Raw genomic sequence first — 25992 nt, forward strand, 5'->3', positions numbered from 1 at the left:
TGCCCTTTTCAGGAAAGCTTTATCCGCTTTTATGTTTGTTGATGACGTGGCCTAAGTGTTGCAACAGTTTTTTATTTATAATGATCAAATGAAGCCATGACATTTTGAACTTCTTTGCAATCCTGTAACATCATAGAAATTATATGCTTAAGTAGTCGGCTTTGGATTTTTTTTCCCTCTTTTTCCATGGCTGTCTTCCCTTATGCCTTCGTACTCGTGAAAGAACCAATTTGAGCTGTGTGTTTTGTTATCTACTTTTTTTTTCATTTTTAGTTGTTTGTTGCTAATATTATGTCGGGCTTTTAATGGTTTGTTACTGTTTACTCTAATGTTTTTGCAGTTTGGTTACTAATACTGTTTTCTCCTAAAACCTGCTATATACAACTTGCACTGCACCTCTTCAACCAAGATTCGCCACAAATGTTCACTGAAAATGTTCACCCCACTCCCCTCTGCAATGGTTCGGCGATTGAGGGTATTGTAAATAAATAAATAAATAAATAAATAAATCACCTATAGATCTGAAGGTATACACGTATCCGCAAAGCCTTTTGCTAGGCTTCCGAGCTCTGAGCGAAAATTTTCTGCATACCCAGAACCTGAGCGACGCGATGAGTCACAGTGGTTCGGTGGCTGCAAGCATATAATGCAATCATCGCGAGGCGTGTAGCCGCGATGCGGTTTGCGCTTTACAGCGAAAGCTTTTACGGAGGATTCCGTGGCGTAGACAGTTAACACCCGGTCACGTGACCGGTAAGGCAATGGTCTCGCGTCATCATGTGACCAGGGGAGCCCACGTGACCTGCGCAAAGCACGTGACCGCACGACCGTTGCGACCTCTCTGGTATGCCACGAAATCTGTAGGTCGTCAGTTTACTAGGGGTCTTAGGGGTTAGCAATACCCACGCTGTTGCACAGCAACAGCTTTTGCTGAGTTAAACGCGCTACACAGCAGAGCGTGAACACTTGGCATTTTTTTTTAATATTCACGTCTTTTAATGCAATTTTTGTCTAAGTTCCTCCCCGAGCTGATCACGGAGACCAAATGCAGTCATGCAGCGCGCCAAACCCCTCCGAAACTGGTTCCATTGGTCATGTTATGTGGTATTGATCACATGACGTTGATGACGTCAAGACCCTCTCAATCGCACTCGTAGATTGCGGGAAGTCGTTATGCCACTACTGGCGCAGTAGTGAAGCGGTTAAGCGATGTGCCGCTGCCTTGGCAGGTGGCTGTTTCAAACACAGCCGCCGGTGAGGCTTGTGCGACCCAAATTGCTCTTCCCGAGCTCCCGTAAGGCCCATGCGCAGGACCACGGCGCAGGTGCAATTGCATTGAATTTATTTGAACTAATTTCATTGCCGCGTTCCAAGGTGGTCAGGTTGTGATGACTCCACGAGGTCACCTTGACTCTCTCGACGAATCATGCGGAACTGCAAATTTGGTGGTCTTCTCTGATTGCTTCCTTTGGAGGTCACGTGACCCTGATGACGTCATCTATCAACTGGCCAGTCAGGGAATTTAAAATTTGGCTGCGCTCTCTGGTTGGTCTATACAGATAACGTAACGCCCACGTGACCCCAATCGATCAATCAGGGAATTTCGTTACGAAGAAATCGAAAACTTACTCCATGAAGACAGCCTAAATGCTATCGTATTAAAAGGTACATACAAGATGTTTGCCTTGTCACAAGCTAACTAAATGAAACCAAACTCGCGCTAACTGAACAAAAGAATGTCGGGCTTATTCTATTGCGGTGGCAATTCTAGGCGCATTTTCCGATTTCAAGCATGTATACGTACGTGCGTACAAGTATCCCCATAAAGTCAGCAATAAATCGGCAGTTTACCAAAGTCCCTGTAGAGCAAAGTATACAACCGCTATATCTTACCGGTACTAGCTCACCGATGGGACAGAAACTTGGAGGATAACGAAAAGAGTTCACCTTAAGGACAACGCAGAGAGCTGTGGAAAGGAAAATGGTAGGAGTAACGTTAAGAGAAAAGAAGAGGGCAGAGTTCGTGAGGGAACAAACGTGGGTTGATGACATCTATAGTTGAAATCAAGAGTAAGAAATGGCTTGGGAGGGAATGTAATGCGAAGGCAAGATAAGCGCTGGTCCTTAAGGGTAACGGAATGGATTCCAAGAGAAGGCAAGTGTAACAGGGGTCGGCAGACAGATAGCTGTGCGGATGAGATTAAGAAGTTTGCGGGGATAAGGCGGCCGCAGCTGGGAAAGGACACGGTTAATTGGAGATATATGGGAGAGGAGTGAGCGTAGTCATGCCGATGATGATGACGTAGTACGTACTACGTCCCTGAAGCCAGCTTTGTGGCAAGCGCCACACCTACCCACCGGGTTGTGGGCAACCCGCCAGGTGTGTGCAGTCGCGAATAGAAAAATATTAGCACAATGACGTCAGTGCAGAGATTAAAACCGCACCGCACGGCTGGCGTGGCGCCGTGCTTTGCAAACACACCTGCATGGCACATCTGTTATCGGGGTGTTCGTAACCGCCGCGCCGAGCGTTGCTCTGTGCTGCTGCGGTGGCACGTCACTAGTGCTAATCTTTTTTACTCGCGACTGTACACCTGGCAGGCCTCCACCTTGGTGAAGGCCTGGGTGAAGGGTACAGCTATAGGTGAAGGCCTTCAAGGTAAATCCCTTTAGGGTACAGGCCTTCATGGTAAATACCTTCCGGGGAAAGGCCTTTAGGCCAAATGCCTTTATCACGTAAGGACCTCAAACGCCCACTAGTGCTACTGCTCGAAATTCCGCGTTTAACCATGCTAAACCGTCTGCTACATTTTTTTTTTCATTTTATAAAACGCTGTGGTCGCTTGCCGTCGCCAGTTTAGCAAGACATTTTTGCCAACAATGTCTGTGACATGCTCCACTACATCGCGCAAGCGTATACCCTTCTGTCACGCATGCCTTGTTTCTGTTTAGGCTTGCTGTTCAGCGGCTGTTTAGATAGGTTTTACTCGGTATTTTAACAAACAAGTTGCCTCAATGACGAGAAAAACCTCTCTGCAACCAACACGAGCAACAGTGAACTGAGAATGTTCTTGCCATTCATTCAAGCACATGAATCTGCACTATACCGCCGCACTATACGTCAGCGTTGTGATGTCTTCAACGAAATGGAAACACGCCCTTTTTCAAAGGTTAAGAGCCCAGGGCGGGAGGGGGGGGGGGGGGGGGGGGCATGCTTCCATAGGTCACTCTGCATGGCTCGCTATGCATCCCTAGCGTTCCAAATTTCTTGAATGTATAAGAAAAACTCTGGTCTCTCCCCCCCCCCCCCCCCTCGAAGATTAGATCTTCAACGGATCCTACAAAAGCTCCGCTATAAATCTTAAAGCAAATCTTCCGGGCTGTAAACGTATGACGAACGCTGTACATTCAAGACCTGTTCGAGCTCTGCAAAGCTTCGCCAACCTTGGCTCAACACTGGGAAAGGTCGTTCGCAGACTAATATTGCACAAGTTGCGCTAGAGGGACGCTACAGAAATAGAACGAACTACTCTACCTCTCCGCTCAGGATTCATGACAGACTCCCTTCTGTGTGTGTCGTGTACCTTCTCGTCCCTGTGCTGTAACTTCACCGCAGCGCAACTTGCCCGATACCATCCAGCAAGTAGCAAGGCGGATGCCTCTTAGATTTCCGTTTAATTCACCCCGTCTTTTTTCTCTCAAACACACACACAAATAGTTCACTCCCGCAGCGTGAGCAGCGAGCATGGTGCCATCGGCCATGGGCAAGACGGGGACGTATCTACAGGGTGTCCCGCTAACTTGGACCAAGATATTTAAAAAACATAAGCGTTCTTCGGAACTGAAATCGTGTGGATGCTGTTAGGGTTTACCTAAAGTTTCAGTACATTTTTTTTGCTCGTTTTACTTGAATAATTATTCGAGATAAATAATTATTTTTTTTTATATATAGCTTGAAACGTTCAGGCGCCAATAGGAAAGTTGTGGAGCTCCATAAATAATGCCCAATCCAGGCAATTCCAACGAGATAACCTTAGCGCGGCCGTTTTTATCCGGGAAAAAGAAAGCCCGCGGAGTTAAAAAAAAATACCACGTGACAGCGCGCTCCATGCGCCAGAATGCGCCGCGATTACAGCGCTCACATCCGTGATTTGTAGATAACATCGCCAGCACCGCGCCTTCTCTGCGTTTACGAGAAAGGGCTTCAATCTTTGCTCGGCTCTGACGTTACCGGCGGCGGCAGGCGACGCATTCTACAATCTGCTAGCGTGAGAGCGCAATTATCGCCGCAGAAACGGGAGCCGGCTTTATTTCAACTGCCGCCCGAGCCCACTGGCGCTTATCTTGGAACCAACCACATCGCGAAGCTCTGTCGTGTGCAGCACGAAAGGCGAGAAGCGAGCGATGTTTTCGAAGCGAAGAGCTTCACTGCGCGGGTCAGAGTGGCCGAGCTTCGAGTGAGCCGAACTGGTGAGTTATGCGCATGCGCGAAAACGAGTGACGTCACGAGCCGCGCAGGTGAAGCGACAATGTGTCTTCACCAGACCTTAGTTGGCGAGGCTCCTAAGTAGGGCTCCCTTAGGCCTGCGTGCCGGGGGGTCCAAAAAGGAGTTTCATTTCGGTGGAAATAAACGTTGTGATGATGATGGTCGCTCCTCGCCGCTGCCGCAGCCGACTTTGTCGCCAGACCTTTCGGCGCAGCCGCGCGCTACTGCACATGTGCGTCATGTGCGTCATGTGCATGCGCAATGAGGCTATATAATGCGCTTACCAGAGAATAGGCGTACGCTCGGTGTAAAGCGCTGCAAACAAACCCCGCCACGGTTCTAACAATTTCCTTACTTAACGTTAGGTCGTTACTTTGCCATATGGCTGACGTTTGTAGTGACCGACTCCTGACAAGTGCCGACGTTGTCCTCTTTACAGAGGTTGGTGTTGCGACGAGATCACGAACTGTCTCAATCCCCAACTTTAGCATGGTTGCTTGCGCCAGTCGTGTTAACCCTACCAAAAGTTCCGGCGTGCACTCTAAGAAAAAAAGGAGTGGTCTTACTCCTTTAAGGGGGTAAATCCACTGACGCTGTGGCGACCCCCTTTGGGTGCAAAGTTACTCCTTCGTCGGGGGAGTAAGTGCGTACGGAGTAATGTTTAGGCTGTTATCGGGGTAATGTTACTCCGTTTGGTCAAGTGTAAGTATACGCCTTTGATGACTAACGTTACCCTTCCTCAGAAAGAGTAACGCTTAGGCCATGAAGGTGCAAACATACGTTTTATTTTCTGGTGCATATTTGCACCCACTCGGAATAAGCTTATGCTCAATCTCAGAGCGTAAACTTATCCTTGCAAGGGTTATGGTTAAGCCTATCTAATGAGCTTACTACAACACTGCTAGAGTACAACTTTGCACCTTATCAATGGGTGTAACATTGCTCGGCGAAAGCATATGGTTTTGCTCTTTTAGGTGCACCTTTACGCCGTGTTAGGAAGGGTAACCTTAAGCGTAAACTTACCCTCGCAAGGGCTATAGTCAAAACCTACCTAATGAGTTTATTACAACGCTTCTAAGGTACAACTTTGCACCGTGTCAATGGGCATAACATTGCTCTGCAAGTGTGCATGTTTTGCTCTTTTAGGTGCATCCTTACGTCTCTTTTGGAAGGGTAACCTTAAGCGTAAACTTACCCTTCCAAGGACTGTAGTTAAATTTATCTAACGAGCTTATTACAACGCTTCTAAGGTGCAAATTTGCACCGCATGAGAGGGCATAACACTGCTCCGCAAGCGTGTATATTTTGCTCTTTTATATGTATCTTTACGACTCTTGCAGAAGGGTAACGTTACCGTCCAGAGGAATGTACTAAACCCTTATTACAGTGTATTGTTACATATTCTCGAAAGAGACGCACAGGCACGTTCACTGTGATGCGAGGCACCCATTGTTGTTAAAAGCAAGGTCGTTTCTGGGCCTGTTAAGGAAACCACTTCACTTTGTAGGTGCGCGCTAATGGTGCATCTACTGCAATGTATAACTCACATTGCAACTAAACTTAGCATTATAACGAAGCTGCTTGCCGAAAAGGCATAACCACCTCAATGGCCGGCAGTTCAGAGATGTTTTTCTCTCCCACATTCCTGGTTATGTTAGTGTTAGTGCGATAATCTGTGGCGTGCCGCGCAGCACTTCAGTGTGCACTTCTGCACGCCAGTGATAGAACATCAGTGCGCACGACAGGGTTTATTTTTTTAATGAATTTAAAATTGCAACATAACACAGCAGTCTTCGGCCAACGCCATGATGGCATCCATGCTCCAAGTGAACCTGTGTGAAAAAAAAAAAGATCGTTGAAACATGACGGACAGTGCACACATTTAACGCATGAATTCACCATTAGCAGAAACCTGTCAGTCATCCTCTCTGTAAGGCTTGTTTTCCAACCAAAAGATCTCCAGCCCAAACGACACACTCTCATTCTTCGAGCGAATGAAAACTGCGGATGGTCGCAATCTGCCTGCAGCAGTCTAGGAAGGAAAAGGAGGGAGACCGTATTTTGTCATAGTGCTGTGGGGAGTAGGTTGTTCCTTGTTCTGGCCACTGGTGTAGTGGGGTAAAGGGAAGTTAGCGCGAGGGTGTTGTTCAGCAGGAAGTTTTAAGAAAGTGTAGTATGAGGTAGCTCAATACTGCTGGCACAGGAACAAAGGCCCAGTTTCTTCTAGTTCCTGCCTAGCCTCTACTGCAGTGCTACAGAAGGTTGACCTTGAAGTAAACTGGAGACATTCCTGAGTTTACTCAGAAGGGGGAACTTGACTATTTTCTTTTCCTCAAACAATGCGAGAGCGTCGTCTGGAAACGAGACCGTTTGGTTGGAAAACAAGCCTTGCGGAGAAGCTGATTTACAGATTTCTGCAAATGATCTGTTTCATTTATGAAATCAAAATTTAAGCTTCGGCAGTTTTGGCCAAAAGCGTGAAGGTGTATGTGTGGCGTTTTCGAATCGAGCATACTGTAAGGCGTAATAAACAAAAAAAATGAACCCCCTTTGGACACCAAATCATCGCAGTGGCTCAGTGGTTATGGTGCTCGGCTGCTGACCCGAAAAACGCGGGTTTTATCCCGGCCGCGGCGGCCGAATTTTCCATGGAGGTGAAATGCTAGAGACCCATGTACTGTGCGATGTCGGTGCACGTGGAAGACCCGCAGGTGGTCGAAATTATCCGGAGCTCTTCACTACGGCATCCGTCATAGCCTGAGTCGCTTTGGGATGGCAAACTTCCATAGAACCAAACATATCTGAAATGCAGTGGAAGTTGGGCGCAGCTCCCACTTCGAAATGGCCTAGTTCTTTATCTACAGTGTTTTTCTGGCTTTGATTCAAAAAGGGCATACTATGACCCTGGAACATTTTTACTAACAAAAACAAGCTGAAATAAACATTGTTCAGCTGATGAGCAGTAATGCTTTTGGCACAAGCAAAATTCAACTTGCGTAACATCAAGCACCCTCTACAATTTTCCAACCGAAAACCCTCATCACAGACGGAAATCTGACATTCTTCTTCGAATAGGGAGGGGAGATGTCCCTTTATCTGTTTGAGAGGGAAAGTTGTTGGAAGGACACAATAGAGCAGGGCTGCGAACTTGAGGAGCGGGCTAGACAGGTACTCGTCAAGGAATGTATTATTAGACGCCTTTAGCATACCGGGAACACACAGGTTTACCCGACCCCTCCTGCGCACGCGCAGTGGTTCCCCTTAATTCCAACAATGCCACTGCGCGTGCGCAGGAGGGGTCGGGTAAACCGGTATACGTCTCAATTATGCTAAAAATGTCTATAACCTTTCGACGACTTCCGTTTATATCTACAAAGATGGTGATTGAGCATCGACTTCAGGTTCTCCCACACTAGGGGGCAGTCCCCCTCACATTTTGAAAAAGAATACAATGGAGGGGCGACTGACTCATCTCCCCTCGCGCTAACTCTTTCATTCAGCAGAGCAGGAAGTGAAAACGCGGTTTGAACTAAAACATCTATGGTCCGCCTGGTCGGGTTCTTGAGATAGTTAAGAGAAAACTGACGCCAACCATCCGACTAATGAATTCAGAATCCAACCCCCTCGCCGACCACTCCGACCACCGGATAGCCTTCGAGAAGGTGAGCGTCTTGCACCATGGAACCAAACATGTTCAAGAGGCGACATGTTGAGTCATGGCACATCCCGCTCACAAAAGAGGGCGATGAATAGGACTCTCCAAGAAACGCTCCCCTCCGCGTACGTTAGTGGACTGTGCCACGTGCTAACAAAGGGGAGAGCGAAGGCAGCAACCCGCTGCTGCGGCTGGCACAGAGTTTTTTTTATATAGTCACCCCTGAAGAAGGGACCGAGTAGGTCCAGAAACGTTGGGCAAAAATAAAAATATTGGTTGGGCGTCAGTTTTCTCTCAACTTTGAAAACGTGGTCTGTGAACAAGGGTTTTTGGTTAGAAAACAACTTCCCGTAAGTCAGCTTGCAATTTTGCAAGTTGTCCATATAAAAGGTTCAACTGCCTGCGTGCAACAAAATCGCATGCGCACTGATTCGTGAGTTTCTTTCTGCAACAACTTGCAAAAGTAATATGTTAGCTTCTGCAGCAGGATATTTTCCGACTGAAAGCTCTCGTATACAGACAGCAGTCCCGCATTCTTTTTAGAAAATGAAGGTGGGAGAAGTCCCTTATTGCATCTGGTGACCGACTGACGCATTTTGCATTTTGTGGGCAGGGGGAAGTAAGTGAAAACGCAGACTGCGAAAAATGTCGTCTTTGTTGGAAAATATCTTCTAAGCCAGGGGCAAATTTTGCAAGTTGCCAACTGTCTTGAGGACTTAGTGACGTGAAACGGCGATAGAAAATTGTTTTGCGGGTGAAGCTGAAGCAAGCCCTTAGGGCTTGGAGGGAATGCTAGAGTACGGGGGGAAAAATACGCCGTAATTTTTGCATTAAAAGTGAAAATAATCCTGCGCGCGTATCTCAGCTTCATCTGGAACAAAGGCACCAAATGGATTTAGGCCTCACAAAAAGAGGCCTGCACTTACCAGTTCAATTAATTTACATTTAAACTATTCCGAACAATCATCAGGGTTCCGAAAAGAAAGTAGGACTCACCATTTGAAGCACAAAGTCAATATTAGCTGCGCTCATGCTGGAGGTTGCATGCATTTTGCAACGTACACCCGCCGTAAAGAGTTTATGAAAGGCGACTCTGTCGAAATTAAACATCTAATCGTTTTGCGTTCAAAACTTACTGCTGGAGATATAAGGTGCACTGCGCAATTTTCACCTGTGAAAATTAGTCTGCGTACGGTGGGCACAGCTGGCAAAGGAAAGGGTTAATTGGAGAGACAGGGGAGATGCCTTTGCCCTGCAGTGGACGTAGTCAGGCTGATGATGATGATGATCTATTCTAATGCATGGGAAGACGATGACAAAATTGAATCATTTTACTAAAAGTGCTAATAAAGTTTGACTACGGGTGTACGTGAGCATAAGTAATTTTTCACCCCCGCCCTACTACAAATACGAGCAGATAAACGTTTGAAAGTACTTACCAAGATTGATGGCGTCATTGCGACCTATGTTAGCCTGTGGCAGGCTATCAAAACGCGTTATTCGCTCGGCGACTGCGCACCACAGATACAGAATCTGACAGCAGATAGTATGACGCATCGTCCAGAGACGCGAAGTGCAAAGCATAGCTGCCAGTACCAGTCAGTGCTCTCTTGTGGCTACATGGGGGGAATGTGCTTGGCTTCTGCCAGGTGCCTCGATGCGCGCCCTCTCCCCACTGAGGGTGGTGCCACTCTTGGAAGGGGTCGTAGCTGCCAAACCGGTTCTCGGGAGGTGCCGCCGCCATTTTCTTGCATTCCGCTCCCACCGTCCCGCCGACTCCCACGCTGGACACGGAAGGCGGCATTCTTCAAGGATGCTCTCATGGGAACAGCAAGCAATGAATATGCCTCTTTTGACAATTCTCAAGGAGTGTGTGAGTGATGGACGGAACTTGATTTATCCGAGCAGTGAAGTGATCCGCACTCTCAAGAACTAGGGAGGAATACTTTACAGGCGCTGCCGCGTGGTGTACAATCAATATACACACGATGAAGTCCCCGATGAAATTGCTTACAGAATAGTTTTCGAAGGTAGACCGGCCATGCGCAGATCACAAGGAAGCAATAGGCAAAATGCTGATAGCCACCTACACAAAATTGCGGCTGCGCATCCATCTGCGTCAGTCCCCAGCCACACGTGCTGGTGGTCATGGAAGCAAAACTTGTGCTGGTGTTAGTCTCCTGTAATCTGTGTAATCAGACGCTGTAATCAGTGCGAACTTTTCGTCTACATGCACAAAAGCATGAGACAAATTTAAGCGTCAGAATCATAAGCTGCATTATGCTTGCAGTGAATCGTCGTTCGTAATCGTTTTGAAGACATTGTATTTGTGCATTAGGGTATTAAATCATTGTTCTTGCTTGCGCCTAAGTCTGTGTTTTGATTGCATAGTGTATGCATGACACAGTTTTCCGCCATTGCATAATAGTGTAAGTGGACGTAAGCATGCCATGCGTTCGAACTTGAATATGCAGCTGTTCATTTGGCGTACTTCACTTTCTTTCCGCTATATCACACGTAAGCGCAATGATAGCAAGTTCATGGCGCCGGCATGACAACGACGGCGAGCAGTTGCCCGCCGTGATGGCCTATTGCAAAACAAAGAAAGATATCCACTATACTCTCGCTAATCGTCTCGAAATATCTACTGCATCACCGACTCTTTACTCTTACTTTTCATCTAAACTAGAAAAGGAATGATTATCAACGGTAAAGTCCAATTCAAGCTCTCACTGCAGAGGGGGGGGGGGGCACCTCATTCCAGGCGCGTCACGCAGCAAACGCGCACCTTGCGACCAGCGTATGCAAGAAAATGGCGGTCGCGCTAGCAGACGACGCGGTTGTCTGGCGGAAGGACGAAGGAGCGAACCCACGTGTCTCCTGCACCCTCTCTTCACCACCTCTCACCCTTCGGACCTTGTGCAAGCCGATTCTTTATTCTCTCCGTTTCCTTCTCCGAACCGATGTTGCTGGTTCTCGTAACATTGCCCGTGTATGCTTTCTTGGTATTTACTCACCTCTAACGTTTTACGTACCCTTAAAACAGACAAAATGAGGAAAGACAGATGAATTTGTAAAAATATCTTTCCCTTTTTTCCCCACCTTTTTCGTAATGAGCATAGGTACAAACCGCATTGCGTGGTTAACTATCGGCATTAAAAATCGCCTGTTTTCTTTACTTGCTGAGTGCTAAAAATAGTGAGAAGTAGGCAATATTAGAAATGTACACATGCTCTGCGCTTGTCGTCCCTAACATGGCACCACCTTGCACGCTTGCACCATCATGAAGGTGGTTCAAGAGTGCTTTAACATAAGTTTTCGGAGATATTGCACATAAATTAGAAAATGAGCTAGTCACGCACCTGCAGGGACAAGGCATGTTCTCGGATTGTGTTTCTGCCGCTTCTTACGTGTACCTCAATTGCTTTTACTACTGCTAGAAAGAAAACTAAAAGGTGACATAGCTCCATTAAATATTAGATTTGCACACGTTATAGAAAATAAGCAACCGATTACATTTAAAATGACTCCATCTGAAATGAAACTGATTATCGTGGCGAAGTACAGTCCCAGGAAAGTAACTTGGCAATTACAGAAAGGTAATCGACTACTGTTGCGTCACTTTCTTCCCGACATTTATATTACTATAAAGGGCCAACTCAAAGGGCCCTTCCTGGGCGTACGCGCTCAGCATTGGCGCTCTTGGCGTACGCCAGAATCGGTCTGCGCATGCGCACTGCAGGAGACGCCAGCAAACCTCATCTGACCATGCTAGATATCGGCGCCAGCGCACGGGCGCTCGCGTACGCGTCGAAAGCGGGGTCTGGTTTACAACAATAGGAGAGTCGCGGGGCTCTCGGTGGCTCTTTTCTTCATGGCTTTAAGCTTTTCAGGCCCAGCCCCCCCCCCCCCCCACACACACACACACACACACACTTTTCTTCGCGGTTTAAGCTGTCCTTTCATCGCCCCCCAACCCCTTCTCTTCACGGCTTGAAATTTTCTCCGTCGGCTCGAGAGGGGAAGAGAGCCTGCGCCACGAAAATGGAGATGCATGCCTCTTTTCGACGCCCGTTCGGCGTACCCCAAGAGCGCCGACGCTGGGCGCGTACTTCCAGGAAGGGCCCTTGTAGTTTGCACTTAACACAAATTTACTGAGACTGGAGTGAACTACAGCGGCCTGCTTGATAATTTGTCCTACGCTGTTAATTTCCGAGAGTAGTTGTTTGTCGAAGCTGCGGTCGATAACCTTCCGATGTTTCCTTGTGAAGCGGTCAGCTGCTGCACTGAACACGCCCTCAATTCATGCGCTACACGGAAAAGCCGTACTATAAGTTAACATATGAACACCTTGCGCCGGTGTTGGGTGTAAGGGGGGGGGGGGGCGGGTGTACAGGGCGGTCACATGATATTCTCGGGTGGAGAACTCCCGTCGACAGCGGTGGTAACCCGGATGTGGTCCGGACATGATCGTGCGCAATGCTTCTCTGCAGCCGGTTCGTTGTCACTCGATCACAAAGAAAACACGTCCCCTAGCACCAGTGCCGTCAGGAAAGCTGCACCGTTGGTTACAACTAATTTTTCAAAAAAAAAATAGCTGATTACGTGTGATGAACTGCAGAAAAAGTAACTGAATTACCTGAAACATCGTTTGAAAGAAGCAATCGATGCACACAAGTTGGGCTTCTACCGCACGAGCCGGATTTAGGGTTGCTGGACGGCGGAACTTAGCTCTGATCCGCCTTATCTCTGATCCGTCAAGACAGCGGTTTGGCCCAAGACCCTTTTCCCAAGCATCTCACCCTATAAGAGCCGAGCACAAGGCCGGGGAAAATCTTGTAGCCATCAAAAAACAGGCGGGTACCCGGTGGCACTGCGGATCGAACCCAGTACCCCCCGAATGTTAGGCTGATGCTCTACCACAAGGACACCGCTTCGGTACGAAGAAAGCACATTCCAAAGTAACACGAAAATGCAACTGCTTACAAGTAATCAATTACATGTAACGCGTTACGTACAACTTTGGTACGTATCATCAGTTCTTCCATACTTTACGTAGTCTTCTAAGCGCGATTAATTAACGTCCAAGAGAATGTGACAGATGTCAAAAGAAAGCAAATCTCAGGACAGCGAATCAAGCCAAATGTATTAAAAATGCAGGTGCTTGTTTACTCTCAGACACGAAGACTTAAGCACACATACATATATTCGAAAAAAGATGTATGAAGAGATGGTCTAATGGACCACAGGATGTGAGACACACAGAGATATGTGCGCTTATATGGACGCATTGAAATTTGCTCAATCAAATCATATATACATTTATGTCAATACATCCTAGCGGCAACTGCATTTGAGGTCATCCTCGCGGAGCAACATGTAATTAGCAAGAACATAGATATAAAACATAAAACAGTTTCACAACGTCTATTTCATGCATTGTTTGCACATGATCTAGTATCCACACTGACTTGCGCTAGCATTACCACATCAGTCAAAAAGTTCGTAATGCGGGATAACTTCAAACCCCTGACTGTACTCGTACATGTCCAACGCATGATTGTCTAGTTCTTGTCCTGGACGCAAAAGCAAGTCTGTTCCAGACGGCGACACACCATAGCTTTGACGATGACGTGAAAATCCTTTTGTATGAAATTTCTCCAAGCAAAGAAAAAGGCAATTTCGAAAAATCGGCAACTTTTTCACTTCAGCAAAGACAAGAGCTTCATTTTCCCAGCCTATGTGTAGAACATCTGAACACCTGTACGAGCAAGCGTCGACGCTGGCATTTGCCACAGAGAACATTTTCACTTCCTGATCTGTGATGCCAAGTTCAATGCGCACGAACTCTGGTACATCTGCTGGCTTGACCAAGGACGCATGAGAAGTGCTCAAACTGTCACTGACGACCATAGCTGACTGTTCGTAGCATGCTCGCAGCTGATGCCTTTCGCACAAAGTACGACAGATGTTCCTGAAGTTCCTGCTGCGCGTGCCGATAGTCTTGAAGTAAGCATGCTTTGCTTCAAACCGCATGCTCCAGTACCGGCGTGGAGGACCGAACAATGAAATGAATCTTGGGTAATGGATTAAGTAGTGAATCTTGGGAATGATATGCACATTTGGATATCTGGTTCCAAAATTCTTTAAAAAATAAGAAATTTGGACCTCCAAATAACTGCAGCAATCTTCAGGAATTTCTTCTGCTAAGACTATATTAACTATCTCCCGGAACTGAAGATATATCTCCCAGTCAGGGTCACCTTCTGGCACTATGTCGGCGAAAAACTGCGGCAGTAAACGGAATAAGCACTGCTTCTGGCTTGCTGTGCCTTTGAGCACGATGCCCTTCCGAGAAATGCTGATTGCTACTGGGCGATTTCTCTTATCATTTTGTTGGAAACTATAGTTACAAATGTTCTTCAACTGCTCGGTCTTTAGCACACCAGAAGACAATAAGCCCTGGAGCACATGTTTAACCACGAATCCTATTCCTCCCTCCAGAATATCGTGCATACAGTCGGGAAGCAACTGTTGTGTGACGTCGAAGTCAGGGATTTTCAGGAGGGAAGACTCCTCATTAACGCCATACAGTTGCGCATTGTCTCTGTCAAGCGTTACAGCCGTGAGGTGGCTGCTGTGTGCAGCTGCTGTTCGCACAGTTACATCTGCTTCCGACAGTAGTGTGTTCAACTTCTTTTTGTGAGCAAGGCAAAATCGGCAGACCCTGCCGTTTGCAAAAGATGCGCGGAACCCCCCTATCTTATGCAGTGACAGGTTGTCTCCGGTAAAACCAACTACAAAAACACGGAGTGCAATCTCGGAACTGTTGAAAAGAAATGTTAAGCCCTCCTCGTAAAGACGCTTTATGTCATTCACTAGCGCAGCGATTACTTGACATATGCCAAATCTTCGCACATCGGTGTATTTGGCAAGGAGCAGCAGGTGAATAGAGCTCAATTTGCTCCTGTATTTTGGGTGGAGATTCAGGATCGAAAAATACACTGCCAATATTTTGTGCGATCCGGCAGCCGAGCCGAGAGGATTGCAGATTTCGAATTCGTCAGTATACAATAACAGAAGTACTGATTTCGCTGAGCCTTCTATGAGTAAAGCGTGCTCTTTAACAAAAGCGCCGTCAAAAAAATTCCGAAGCTTTTGGCTGGAATCAATTCTTGCCTGATGCAAAACTGCTTCAACTACTTCATGAGACGTCAGCAGAGCTTTAAGGGAACGTTCCAAGGGTACATAAAAGCACACACCACTGACTCTCGGGTCAGTTTCTCCTGAAAGTTTAACTTCCTCTAGCTGAACATAATGAAGCCTTTTCTGCACGTATGCCAGAACGGCATGATCACTTTGAAGGTCAGCCCACAGAAAATCGACAATGTCAACTCCCAAAGTTTCCACTTCATCACACAGACTAGTGCGGCCGTTCTGCCCGGCCTTCAAAGTGCGCCGCAGAACTGCAGATAACAAAAGTTGCACAAACACCTTAATATCATCAAATATGTCATGCGCAACACTCCGTGGCAAACAGCGCGTCTCTGTCGTCTTCAAAAAAAAGAGCATCAAATGGCGCTTAACTTCGTCGAGCTCATATTCAGGGCTGTCGTCAGTAGGTGGATTTTCATTTGCTCGCCGAGTCTCGTCGGACGTGGTCTCGATGGAGTGAGGTGATGGGCCTTCGTCCACGCCGGTATCCGATGCTACGTTGTCACTGCCGCTGCATGGCTTGTAAACTTCGGCAGTCTTGATAAATTCAGAGTGCTTTCTGTTGAGGTGCTGGCGGTATGACTTGTAGGAGCCGTAGACGTTAGGACAGCCTTCTATCCCGCACACTACTTTAAAGTTCGGCTCTTGAGAGTGAACCTTCCCTATGTGGTTCACTACGCTCGCGTAGCTTGACGCATAATAGGGACATCTCTCACAGCTGAAAACCATGACTACTTTAGCATTCCACAGTGCTCGACTTGTACATGCCTGTATTGACCAAAATGATCGTCTCAGCGAAGGAGAAATACGTTCTCATGAGCAGGGAGTCAGCACAGTGCACGGGCAGCAAGGTAATCGCACGGAGAGTGGAGAGCACGTAGCGGGTATGGGGGGTGAAACTAAAAGGCTCTGATGAACAAGAGGGGTTAGCATGGCTCCCGAGCTGCGCGTCCGCGTCTCTTTCCTTCCTGTGCTATTCTTTAGCGATAGAGTGCTTTGAATATTCGTTCGTTCTTTATTCGCCCCATCTTTATCGCTCGTCTTTTCTGGGAGATTTTCGGTGTCACTGAAAACTGCTGTTCCAAATGTGTTTTCTCTGGAAAATGTGTAAAGATTGTGAGAAGTCCTTCATCGTGGCGACCAGTTGTATGTAAGTGATTATTTATTTAAAATAACAAAAGGAAGGTAAACGATGTTTGCTCACCCCGGCATCTGCCATCACTAATCGGTGGCACCTGAGCTGGGGTAGCGGAAATAAAGGATAGCAGGTAGTTAGTTTGAAGAAGTGAAACGAAAGAGGTGAGGGGATAGTAGGAAAGAGATAGGGGTGAGGGAGCCAATGAACATTGCGACCAGTTCTGGGAACAGAAATTTGGCCCGTTTTGTTCTTTTTCCTGCCTAGCCTTGGCTGCAGAGCCACAAAAAGCTGTCCAGGAGTACAATGGACAACTCGCAAAACTGCAGGAATGCTGACTTACAGGAAGATATTTTCCAGCCAAAAACCATTGTTCAATTACCGCGTTTTCACTTCCTGCTCTGCTGACTGAAAGAGCGCGAGGGCAGATGAGTCACCCAGTCGCCCTCCACTGTATTCTTCGTCCGACAGGGAGGGGATAAACGGAGGAGAGAATCTGAAGCACGGCGCTCGCCGCCAGATTTGGAAATAGAGTGTAAAGGCATACGCCAGAACAGGCGTCGAAAAGGGGTATGCATCTCCATGTTCTTGGTGCTGGCTTGCTTCGGCTCTCGAGCAGACGGAGAGGATTTCAAGCCGGGGAGAGAAGGGTTTGGGGGCATTGAAAGGACAACTTAAACCGCGAAGTTCGTGGAACCTGAAAGAGCTTCAAACTGTGACGAAAAGAGTCATCGAGAGCCTCGCGATCCTTCCATTGCTGTAAACAGGACACCGCTTCAGTCGCGCTGGCGGTGCGTGTCCCCAGGGAGCGATTAACATTCTTTCGTGTCTATTGAATGTGCCACGCCTCGAGTAGAAGCCTTCTGCGCGGGTTATACCTGTGCTACACGGGCGTTTCGAATGCCTCGAATGCCTTCCAAACGAATGTCATTCGACTCGACTGCCATAGCTGCGCTGCTACACGACGTCTTTTAACGGCATTCGGTTCACATGAAATTCGAGTCGACGGAGCTCCGCGGAGACATTCGAAATTTTGGAATGCCTTCGAGGCGCAAGCGCGACTACTCTCCACCGCAGCGTCTTCGCGCCATAGGTGGCAGCATAAGTTTTGAAGAGCAAATACGTTCGTTAAACAATGAAAATCTAAATACTATTTATATACACTACACGGATCTTTTCCAGACGTTGTGTTAGCAAGCAAATATTTTCCGCATATTCTCGTCGCAGCGTTTTGTTCAGTCTATCATGTCTTATCTTAATGTCACGAAGGCATTATAACCCTCCCCTCTCTCTACTTCTTTGCATCAGCTCACTGCGAATATCCTGGCGCCAAACCTATCTTCTGTGCGTCAGTAAGCAAAGAAGTCGTGGCTGCGTGACGCCAACAAAAGGCGGATTTTTCTCCAGTAATGGTTTATTTGCGTTCCTTTTCGTATCGTTTAAAAAGAATCTACAACTGGAGAAAAAGGCTCTTTTCATTTCCGTCATGCAGCCACATCAGCAAAATTCGTCACACTTGTTTCTGGGACACAACGTCGTATAGATTACTCTTTTTTTCCCCTCAGCTTTCGATGCAGTGGGGATGAGAGCTTGTCAGTCATGTTCACTAGCCAGCGTCTTCCTGCGCGCTTTACCTCAAACGTGGTTTTCCTACTAGCCCAGACCCATCTACAGCCCTGCCCGACGACTAACCGAGTTCGGCAGTAAGCCAGCGTCTTTTAGCAACTGGAGCAGACGGCTCCGCGGAAGCGAGTAAGGCGGCCTGTGTTGCGTCGGCTTCTCTTTGTTAGTGTAGCCTGGCGGGGACAAAGGTATTCAAAATAAGTAGTTATCAGAAGCTGATTTGGGAAGTGTCATTGTGAATCAGTCGATTTGAATGATTTTTCTTCGTGTTTTGGAATGAAAAAAAAATTGTTTAGTTAAATTTCCCTCGAATAAAGCGACTTAGTCGCTTCGAATTACGAAGACGTCGTCGCATCGCATCATGAGTCTACTTGTAGTCAACACCATCCAAAGGGAAACGCAACCATCTGAATTATTTTGTTGCGGTACAAGCCGCTAAGAGAAGCAGTTAAGAAGATATGGTCATTTGGTTTGAGACGCGTCCTCAGTTTGAATTCACTCCAGAGCAGTGCCACGACGGACCACTTGGAAGAGAAACTTGACATTGTTACGTGGAATACTTTTCACATACAGTGCAGTAATAAGACAAATGCACTTCAGATAAATCTGGAAAAGTGGGTGTTAACTACGCAAAAGTATTACATTTGGCAGGTCATCCTCCGCGTTGCTTGTATAAACGAGAAATTCGGGGCTTTGCGAAAAGTCCGTACGTTCAAAACAACAAAAGCCGCATAATTTAATGGAATTTGGGGACCCTAATATAGTCTATTTTATCACTATCAATGAAGAACAAATAACTGCCGTCGATTTTCAATGCAGTCATTAAAGAAACACAGCAATCCGTCATATCTTGTCGATTGTCATGTAGTCGGAGCGAGTGCAACATGCATAAAATACACTCAAAAGTGCTAAAACGCTACTGCCACTAGTGAAACAATTGTGTGCTATTTCCAGTTAAGTCGCATTATTGAAGTCGCCATACGCATAGCGCGCAGTACGCGACCTGCGAGTGGGAAACATGCCGCGGCGATGGGGGAACGGCGGCGCGGGGTGGTACAAAGCGCGTCCTCACCCTAAAAGCGGAGGTGAGCGGGCGTCCAGGCACCCTACACAAAATGCTCTACGAGCGCCCCGTCGTGACATACGAGCAAACTAATCTTCCCGCTGTTTTAGGGGCGGGAACGGACGCGCAGTTATCAACACTGGTAGGGAGGGTAAGTAGAGAGTAAGTTTTCTAAAAGGGGGTAAGTGATCAGGAGCATGCTATTGACGGGTGCAAAGTTATTCCTAGGGTCCTCTAAAGGGTGTAAAAGTCTTTTTTACCCCCTTCTCACACCCTTTTTTCTTAGAGTGTGTGTATCTATGTGAAGAACGGGATTGAGGCCACCCAACTGCCGACCGTCGCTGCAACGAGCTGTTCGGCTGAAAGAAACTGGCAAAGCTGTGCAGGCGGTACACATGTCGCCTGACAATACGGTGAACGACGTTGTGCGTGTGGTGTCTACTGCGATACCGAGCCAAGTGAATGGTGAACTTTGTGTAGTAGCGGGTGACTTTAACCGCACCTCAAGCTCCCTTGACGTGCCACTCAAAGATTCCTTTAACTTGGAGTTGGTCAGTTCCTCCACTGAACAGACAACTCAATGGGGGACCGCTATAGACCTTGTATACCAAAGACAAACTGTGCATTATACATGTTCTGTAACAACCACAGAGACAGCCGCTTGCTACTACTCGGATCACCGGGCTGTCTTTATGGCTGTAGAGAAACTGCAAGACAATGTGTTCAACAATAATAAATAAAGAAGTTTAATACTGTCGCTTCTGTGTCTAATTCTTAAACATATGCCATTGAGTAACCAAGTCTACACCTATAGATAAACAATGTATACAATACCAGCTAAGCTACGAAGCATAACCATGACGTCAAACCAAGCATAACTGAAGTTTTTCGCTTGTATACCCAGGCTTAACCAGAGCTAAGCCACTGCCTAATTTTTTTACAAAGCACGATGAGAGCGCTGTAATAGCGGCGCGTTCAGGAGCGCGGAGCGCGCTGTCACGTGGTATTTTTTAAACTCCACGGGTTTTCGTTTTTCCCGAATTAAAACGGGCACGCTAAGCCTATCTAGTTGCAAGTGCCTGGGTTGGACAAAACTTGTGCAGCTCCACGAATTTCCTATGGACGCCTGAACGTTTCAAGCTATATTTAAAAAGGTAATTAATTTATCTCGACTTATTATTTAAGTAGGGCGATAAAAAAAATGGTACTGTAACTTTTCTAAAAGTCTTAACAACATCCACGTGATTTCATTTCTGAAGAACGCCTAAGTTTTTTTCAAAATCTTGGTCCAAGTTAGCTGGGACACCCTGTATATAGTATACGTACGGAGTTCCTGAGCCGGGACGCCCGATCTCCCTGGCCGCAGATGCTGTGGCCCTGAGGCAGCCATTGAGACCTCTGAATGGCTCGCTCCGGTCTTGAGCGCCCGAGGCCATAGCGCCGTAGGCTGCCTGCTCGTTGGCGGCGTTATTCCGCCCTTTTCGCCGGCTCCTTTTGAGATGTCCCGCACACGGCTAATGAACAATGTTCGCCTATTAGAGCTTCCCATAGAAGCCGCCGGGTGCGAGAGTGGGCTACGCGTTGGGAAAGCCCGCGTCCTTTCTTTTCACAGAGGGTGGCAAACAAAGGCGCGCGTGGTCCATGGCGGCGCTCCCAATGAGCGCTGCACAAAAGATGGCCGAAGAGGCTCAAAACAGCATCGCACGGCCGCTATCATGGCAAGTCTTGCGTTTTATCGGAGGCGCTATACACGTGCACTCAAGCCACGCACGTGAGATGATCTTCACGGTCTCCCCTGGAGCTCGTTATCAATGCAGAGAGGTTATTAGGGCTGGCTGTTAATGGTGTGAATATACGCGTTAACAGAACAGACAATGCCTGGGTCTCAAAATTGAATTCCAGGGTTTTAAGCGGTTCTTCTCGCACGCTGGCCTCCCATGTTGTTTTGTGGGGCGTCATTGCAACCTCCGGTGTTCACCTGGATAAATAATCATCCGCTGCCTCTTTGGTACTGTTTAGGGCATTCCCCCAGACGGAGTAATTTTTAATAAAGGAGTAATTACTCATTTACATTCACCCAAGCGCAACCATACGGCTACAAAGGCAAAGTAAACTGATTTTACCGAAACTTCGTAATGAGTAATTGCTCCCTCACTTAAAATGTCCACCTTGGGGGATCCCTATAAACATTGGACTAACACAGTTCCCGCTTCGAGTTATTGATCAATTAGCTCTTTCCCATAGCAGTCCTGGTAAGCTTAGTTGTGATACAGTGACCGCCCAGGACAGGCGGCGGTTCCGAGTCCGAACCATGGAACAGAAAATTTTTTTCTTAACTATGAAGTTTCTGTGGAATCTGTATAGGCTTTCTTTCAGTGTGGCTACGCTTGGGTGAATGCTAATAAGTAATCACCACCTTATATCTCTAGAAAAAGTTTGCCATGTCTCTGTCGCATCCGATCGAGTCTTGCCCAGAGGATCCTAAGTAAAGGCATCAGACGGGGGATTATTTAAGCTCATCTTTGTGATGAAAGTATACACTAACAAAACGAAATTAAAGAAATGGTGTGGAAAAAATGCTACATAAAAATATCTCATGAACTTCGATGTATTTCTTTATCATACTCCGCTGCTTAAACACGATTTGATGCGCGCTCGGTGTGCTCAGTACTGTTTTCGAAATCAACTTCAGGAGTGAGGACTCAGTTTCGACCACCTATGCGACTGCAGCCAAGAATAATACTCCAGGTTCATTGCTGCAAAATTAATCGGTGCGGTAGAAGTTAGATGACATACCTAGCACTCATCAGCTGTGCTGCTGGCCCAGCTGCTCATGCCGGTAGGACACGACTTTCGAGATCGCTAACTTATGTTGCTATTCACTGCCATGAATTCAAAGCATGAGCCTTTGCTGAAAACACAATTGGCACCGCTACGGGGTGATCGAAAGCGGTATGATTGTGTTTACCATTTCTGCGAAGTACATTCTGGGACATTATTAAGATCATTTCTATCAATATGTGAATAAATATCGTCAAAGTGATGGCACACTAGACGGTCCAAATGAACAACAACCACTACCCACTCTCTCGCCGCACACCCGGCCCGCCACATGGAGCTCATGTGGGTGCCTAGAAACGAGGCTGCCAACGCTTTAGCCCGAGGTTCTCTCAACCGGGCACCGGCGGCCTGCGATATAGGGTTCTCATGGGAGCGCATACATTCATTCAGTGAACTGAAGCAGGCCTGCAAAGCCGAGAGTGGGCTCTAGCCCCCAGCCCACCCCTCCCTCGACAATTCTCACCAGACACTTTGGAGGCGGCTCCAAACACGCACCTTACCCTCCACTTATACACGCTCGCGCTATCACCAAGCTCACACAACCCCTCCTGTATACCCTCTGCCACCACCCCAAAGCCACTCTCGACCATATCCTTTTCCTCTGCCCGACTCATCCTCCCCCGCGGGGCCTGGGGCACCTTACCACTTGGGAGACCCTACTGCGCTCCGAGGACCCGACCAAGCAAGCTATCGCCGCATGCCGGGCTGCCAGAGTCATGAGCCTCCGGGAGATGAACGTTTGAGTGCAGTGGGGGCCGTGCGGGGGCCCACGGACCTGCGTGTCCTAAACTCCCTTGTTTTAAATAAATTTTAACCACCACCAAGCACTATCCACCATTATTTCTATATGAGTGCGGTCGCGAACACGGAACCCCGCCAGAGTGGCTGAGTGGCTATGGCGTTCATATGAGGAGCCCAAGGTCGTCAGTTGGAGGTGAAGCACAAACACGGCCGTGCTTGAAGTCATTGGCGCAAAGCGCAGAACCCCGTGGGCTCAAAATTCATTCGGAGCCCCCACTATTCTCCGCGCTGCCGTACCCCCGTGTTGCATTTGCAAGCAGAAATCCATCAATCGCGATGAACATCGAAAGACGAGAGGGAACCAATAGGACTCACTTGGGGTTCTTGGGGCGGACCTTGTTGCCTGGCGAGGAGACAGAGTCAGGGTTGATGGTAGAGTACGACGTGGTTCGCGAGAAGCTGTGTCCCAGGTGGGGCGACGGATGCGCAGTGGCTAGCGGAGGCGGCGGGACGGCATCTGCCAGAAACGGCGGCGGGGGCGGCGATGGCGTCAGCGGCTGCTGCGTCTGTCCGCCGACCCCACGGAGGCCACGCGGCATCCCCGCGGGCGGAGAGCCTGTTGTCCGCGCCCTGCAGGGGGACGCTTCGCGACCGTTCGAAGGCTCGTCCACGGACAAGATGAGACCTGCGGGGGACCTGCTGCGGGCATCGGCGGGTGTGTCGTTGGGGGCTATCTTTACCAGGCTGAGGTTATTCTGCAGGAAGCTGATGCCGTTCTTGACCATGATCACCGGCTGCGCCAGGGATGTCGGAGGCGGTGCAGGTCCTCCTGGCAGCGAGCTTACCCTGGCGTGTCTCATGGACGCCGATTCTGGACGGGAAAAGGAGGACTTGACTGAGCGGCCATGAGGTAAGTCGACCTGCAGTCTTCGCTTGCACTTCGAGGTCAACATCCCTGTTCTATTTGACATGCCAAACTTCTGTGCTCTGTCTCACAGTTCGTTGGCACCGGCTGTATCTTCCACTTGGGTGTCACCAAATTGTGAGACAGAGTATATACGGACCACGGGACAACGTGGCGCAGTCCATGTAGTGAAGACTACCGGAAGCTGCAGGGTATTCCATGACCGCGCAACTCGAACACAGCTCAGAAGCCTATCGCTCACGAAGTGTCGGCTGCTTATTGCAGTTAGCATGCGACAAACCTTTCACACGCATTTCGAGAGACGTGTCCAAGGGAGGACATACGAGTGCTACACACGGGAGCTGGCGATTGGTGTGGAGGGCTATGTTTCCCAGCGAACGTCCTGTCCTAATTGGCACTCAGCCGTGGTACGCGAGCGAAGACAACGTACAATGTGGGGCCAGGTTCGCGCTAACACGAGCGGATGGCTACGCGAGAGCAACAATTACAGCCTACTTCGTTCAGCATCCGATGACGACACTCTGGACGGACAAGGAAAATGGCTGCCGCACGGCTGCAACCTGACGCCGCTGCAGCCGTTCGCTGGAAGGCACGAAGACAAAGGAATACGTCGCGGCGTCTTGATGCTGACTGAGAGAGAAAGTTGAAAAGAAAAAGAACGGCGGTATTATATAGCGCGCATACGTGCACCTCGAGGCTTTGAAGTCCCGGGAATTTGGCCAACGTCTCCCGCTTTAGTAGCGCCTCGTGCGTTTCAATCAGTCCTCGAATATGTGGCCTACGGATTTAATCCCACTCTGTTTTTTTCACGCACAAAATAAAATAATCTTGTTAAAAACGGCAGCAATGTTGAACCATTCTAGAAACCATTAAAAAATCATTGTCCGCAGAACAATGCCAATAACAGGACGGTATTATGAACATTCAGCCGTTGCAAAAAGAAGATTGGTAAACCAGGAAGTCTTCTGGCTGAACGGATGTCGAGTTAGGGATCTGATTGAAGTGGCTCCTGTGCACTGAACTGTGAAGAATTCGTGCCTGCCATTTCAATTTTTAAAATGTGTGTATAGTAAGATAAAACTTAAGAAGTCAGCAGCGAACGCGCCTCAAAATAGCCCGTTAAATCAATGACGTCGACCGGTTCTCATGACGTCGCGGTTAACCTCCTAGCGTGAAATCGCAATGTCTGCCTGGCACCTCCGTGAAATGTGATTAAAAGCGACGTCATGGAAATCGGTCGTCGCTATTGGCTGGAGGGCTTCCTTTTGAGGGATATTCGTCGCTGCTTTCTTGAATTACTATACACCTTTTTCGCCTGGACTAGCCGAAAGAGCGTGACATGTGGTCCTCGCATTGCTGGAAAGAGGCACAGCCCGCAGCCTCGATGGCCATTCGGCACACTGTTTGCAGCACACTCTTTTAGCAGAATATTTTAAGATACACGCGCACTCAGATACTTGAAAGAGCTATCTGGATCTTGCGCCATACTGCGGGTTGAGGCCTGCCTTTGAGTCTCAGGCTAGGAGCATCGCGCGATGCTTTGGCCTGTGCTTCCGGAAATTCCGAGAGCTTGACAACTGCGTCAGCATTAAAAAAAAAAGAGAGAGATCATGTACCTGAGTAGGGAAATGACGTCACGAGCGCCGTCTTCGCCGGCGTGAGTCGTCGTCGGTGGGGCATCGCAGAAGGCGCGGCTAGCGGGCCAGGAGCAGCGAGGGCTAAGGAGCGGCGGCAAGCAGTGTCGATGCACGACTGAGCAGCCGGCGCGCGGACCGTCGTCGCCGCTGCCTGGCGCATCCATGGCCAGGAAGAGAATAGCCAAACCATGCGGAGGGAGGGAGGAGTTGGCAACAGGGAAGGGAGCCGGGGATTAGAATTCGTCTCGTGGCGCACAAACAGAAAAGAGAGACGGCTTGGAGCCAAGACCCCGAGCTGCCGCCGCCGTAAGTTATCTGTACTCGCTTGCAGTCTCCGGTGTCTTTTGGTGATGCTGTCGCTCCGCGCCCTCGGGGTGCTAGCCCGGGTTGCTCACGGAGTGGATGGCTGACCATTTTCACGTATCACATCGCTCGGGAGAGCCGGCGCCATCCGGTCACTGAGTTGTTTTACGGTTCTCCAGTGAACACGCTAAGCCGCAAAGCCATGGCGGAGGAACAGCTGGACATATTAATTGAGAAAGGAATGCGACATTAAAGGGAAAGATTTTTGCGTAAGTCATGACAACTGACGTCATTTCGATGCATGGTCGGAAACAACACAAACACGGAACAGAAGGGAAGGGGCAACAGTGAAACCAGTGTTGTTTCT

At 48.3% G+C, this 25992-nt stretch overlaps 1 protein-coding gene across 1 annotated transcript in view; it reads right to left on the reverse strand.

Annotated features, from left to right (window-relative positions):
• The window catches only part of OtopLa (proton channel otopetrin-like a), a 69327-nt gene extending 43888 nt beyond the window's left edge, over positions 1–25439 (reverse strand). The window contains exons 1-2 of the mRNA XM_077662234.1: positions 25302–25439; positions 23136–23631 (exon numbers count right to left, since the gene is read on the reverse strand). Coding sequence (XP_077518360.1) covers positions 23136–23631; positions 25302–25365 — 560 coding nt within the window. The 5' untranslated portion in view covers positions 25366–25439. The remainder of the gene's footprint in view (positions 1–23135; positions 23632–25301) is intronic.
• Positions 25440–25992: the final 553 nt, after the last annotated feature.

The sequence above is a fragment of the Amblyomma americanum genome, chromosome 4 (genome assembly GCF_052857255.1).
Source record: "Amblyomma americanum isolate KBUSLIRL-KWMA chromosome 4, ASM5285725v1, whole genome shotgun sequence".
Lineage (NCBI taxonomy): Eukaryota > Metazoa > Arthropoda > Arachnida > Ixodida > Ixodidae > Amblyomma > Amblyomma americanum.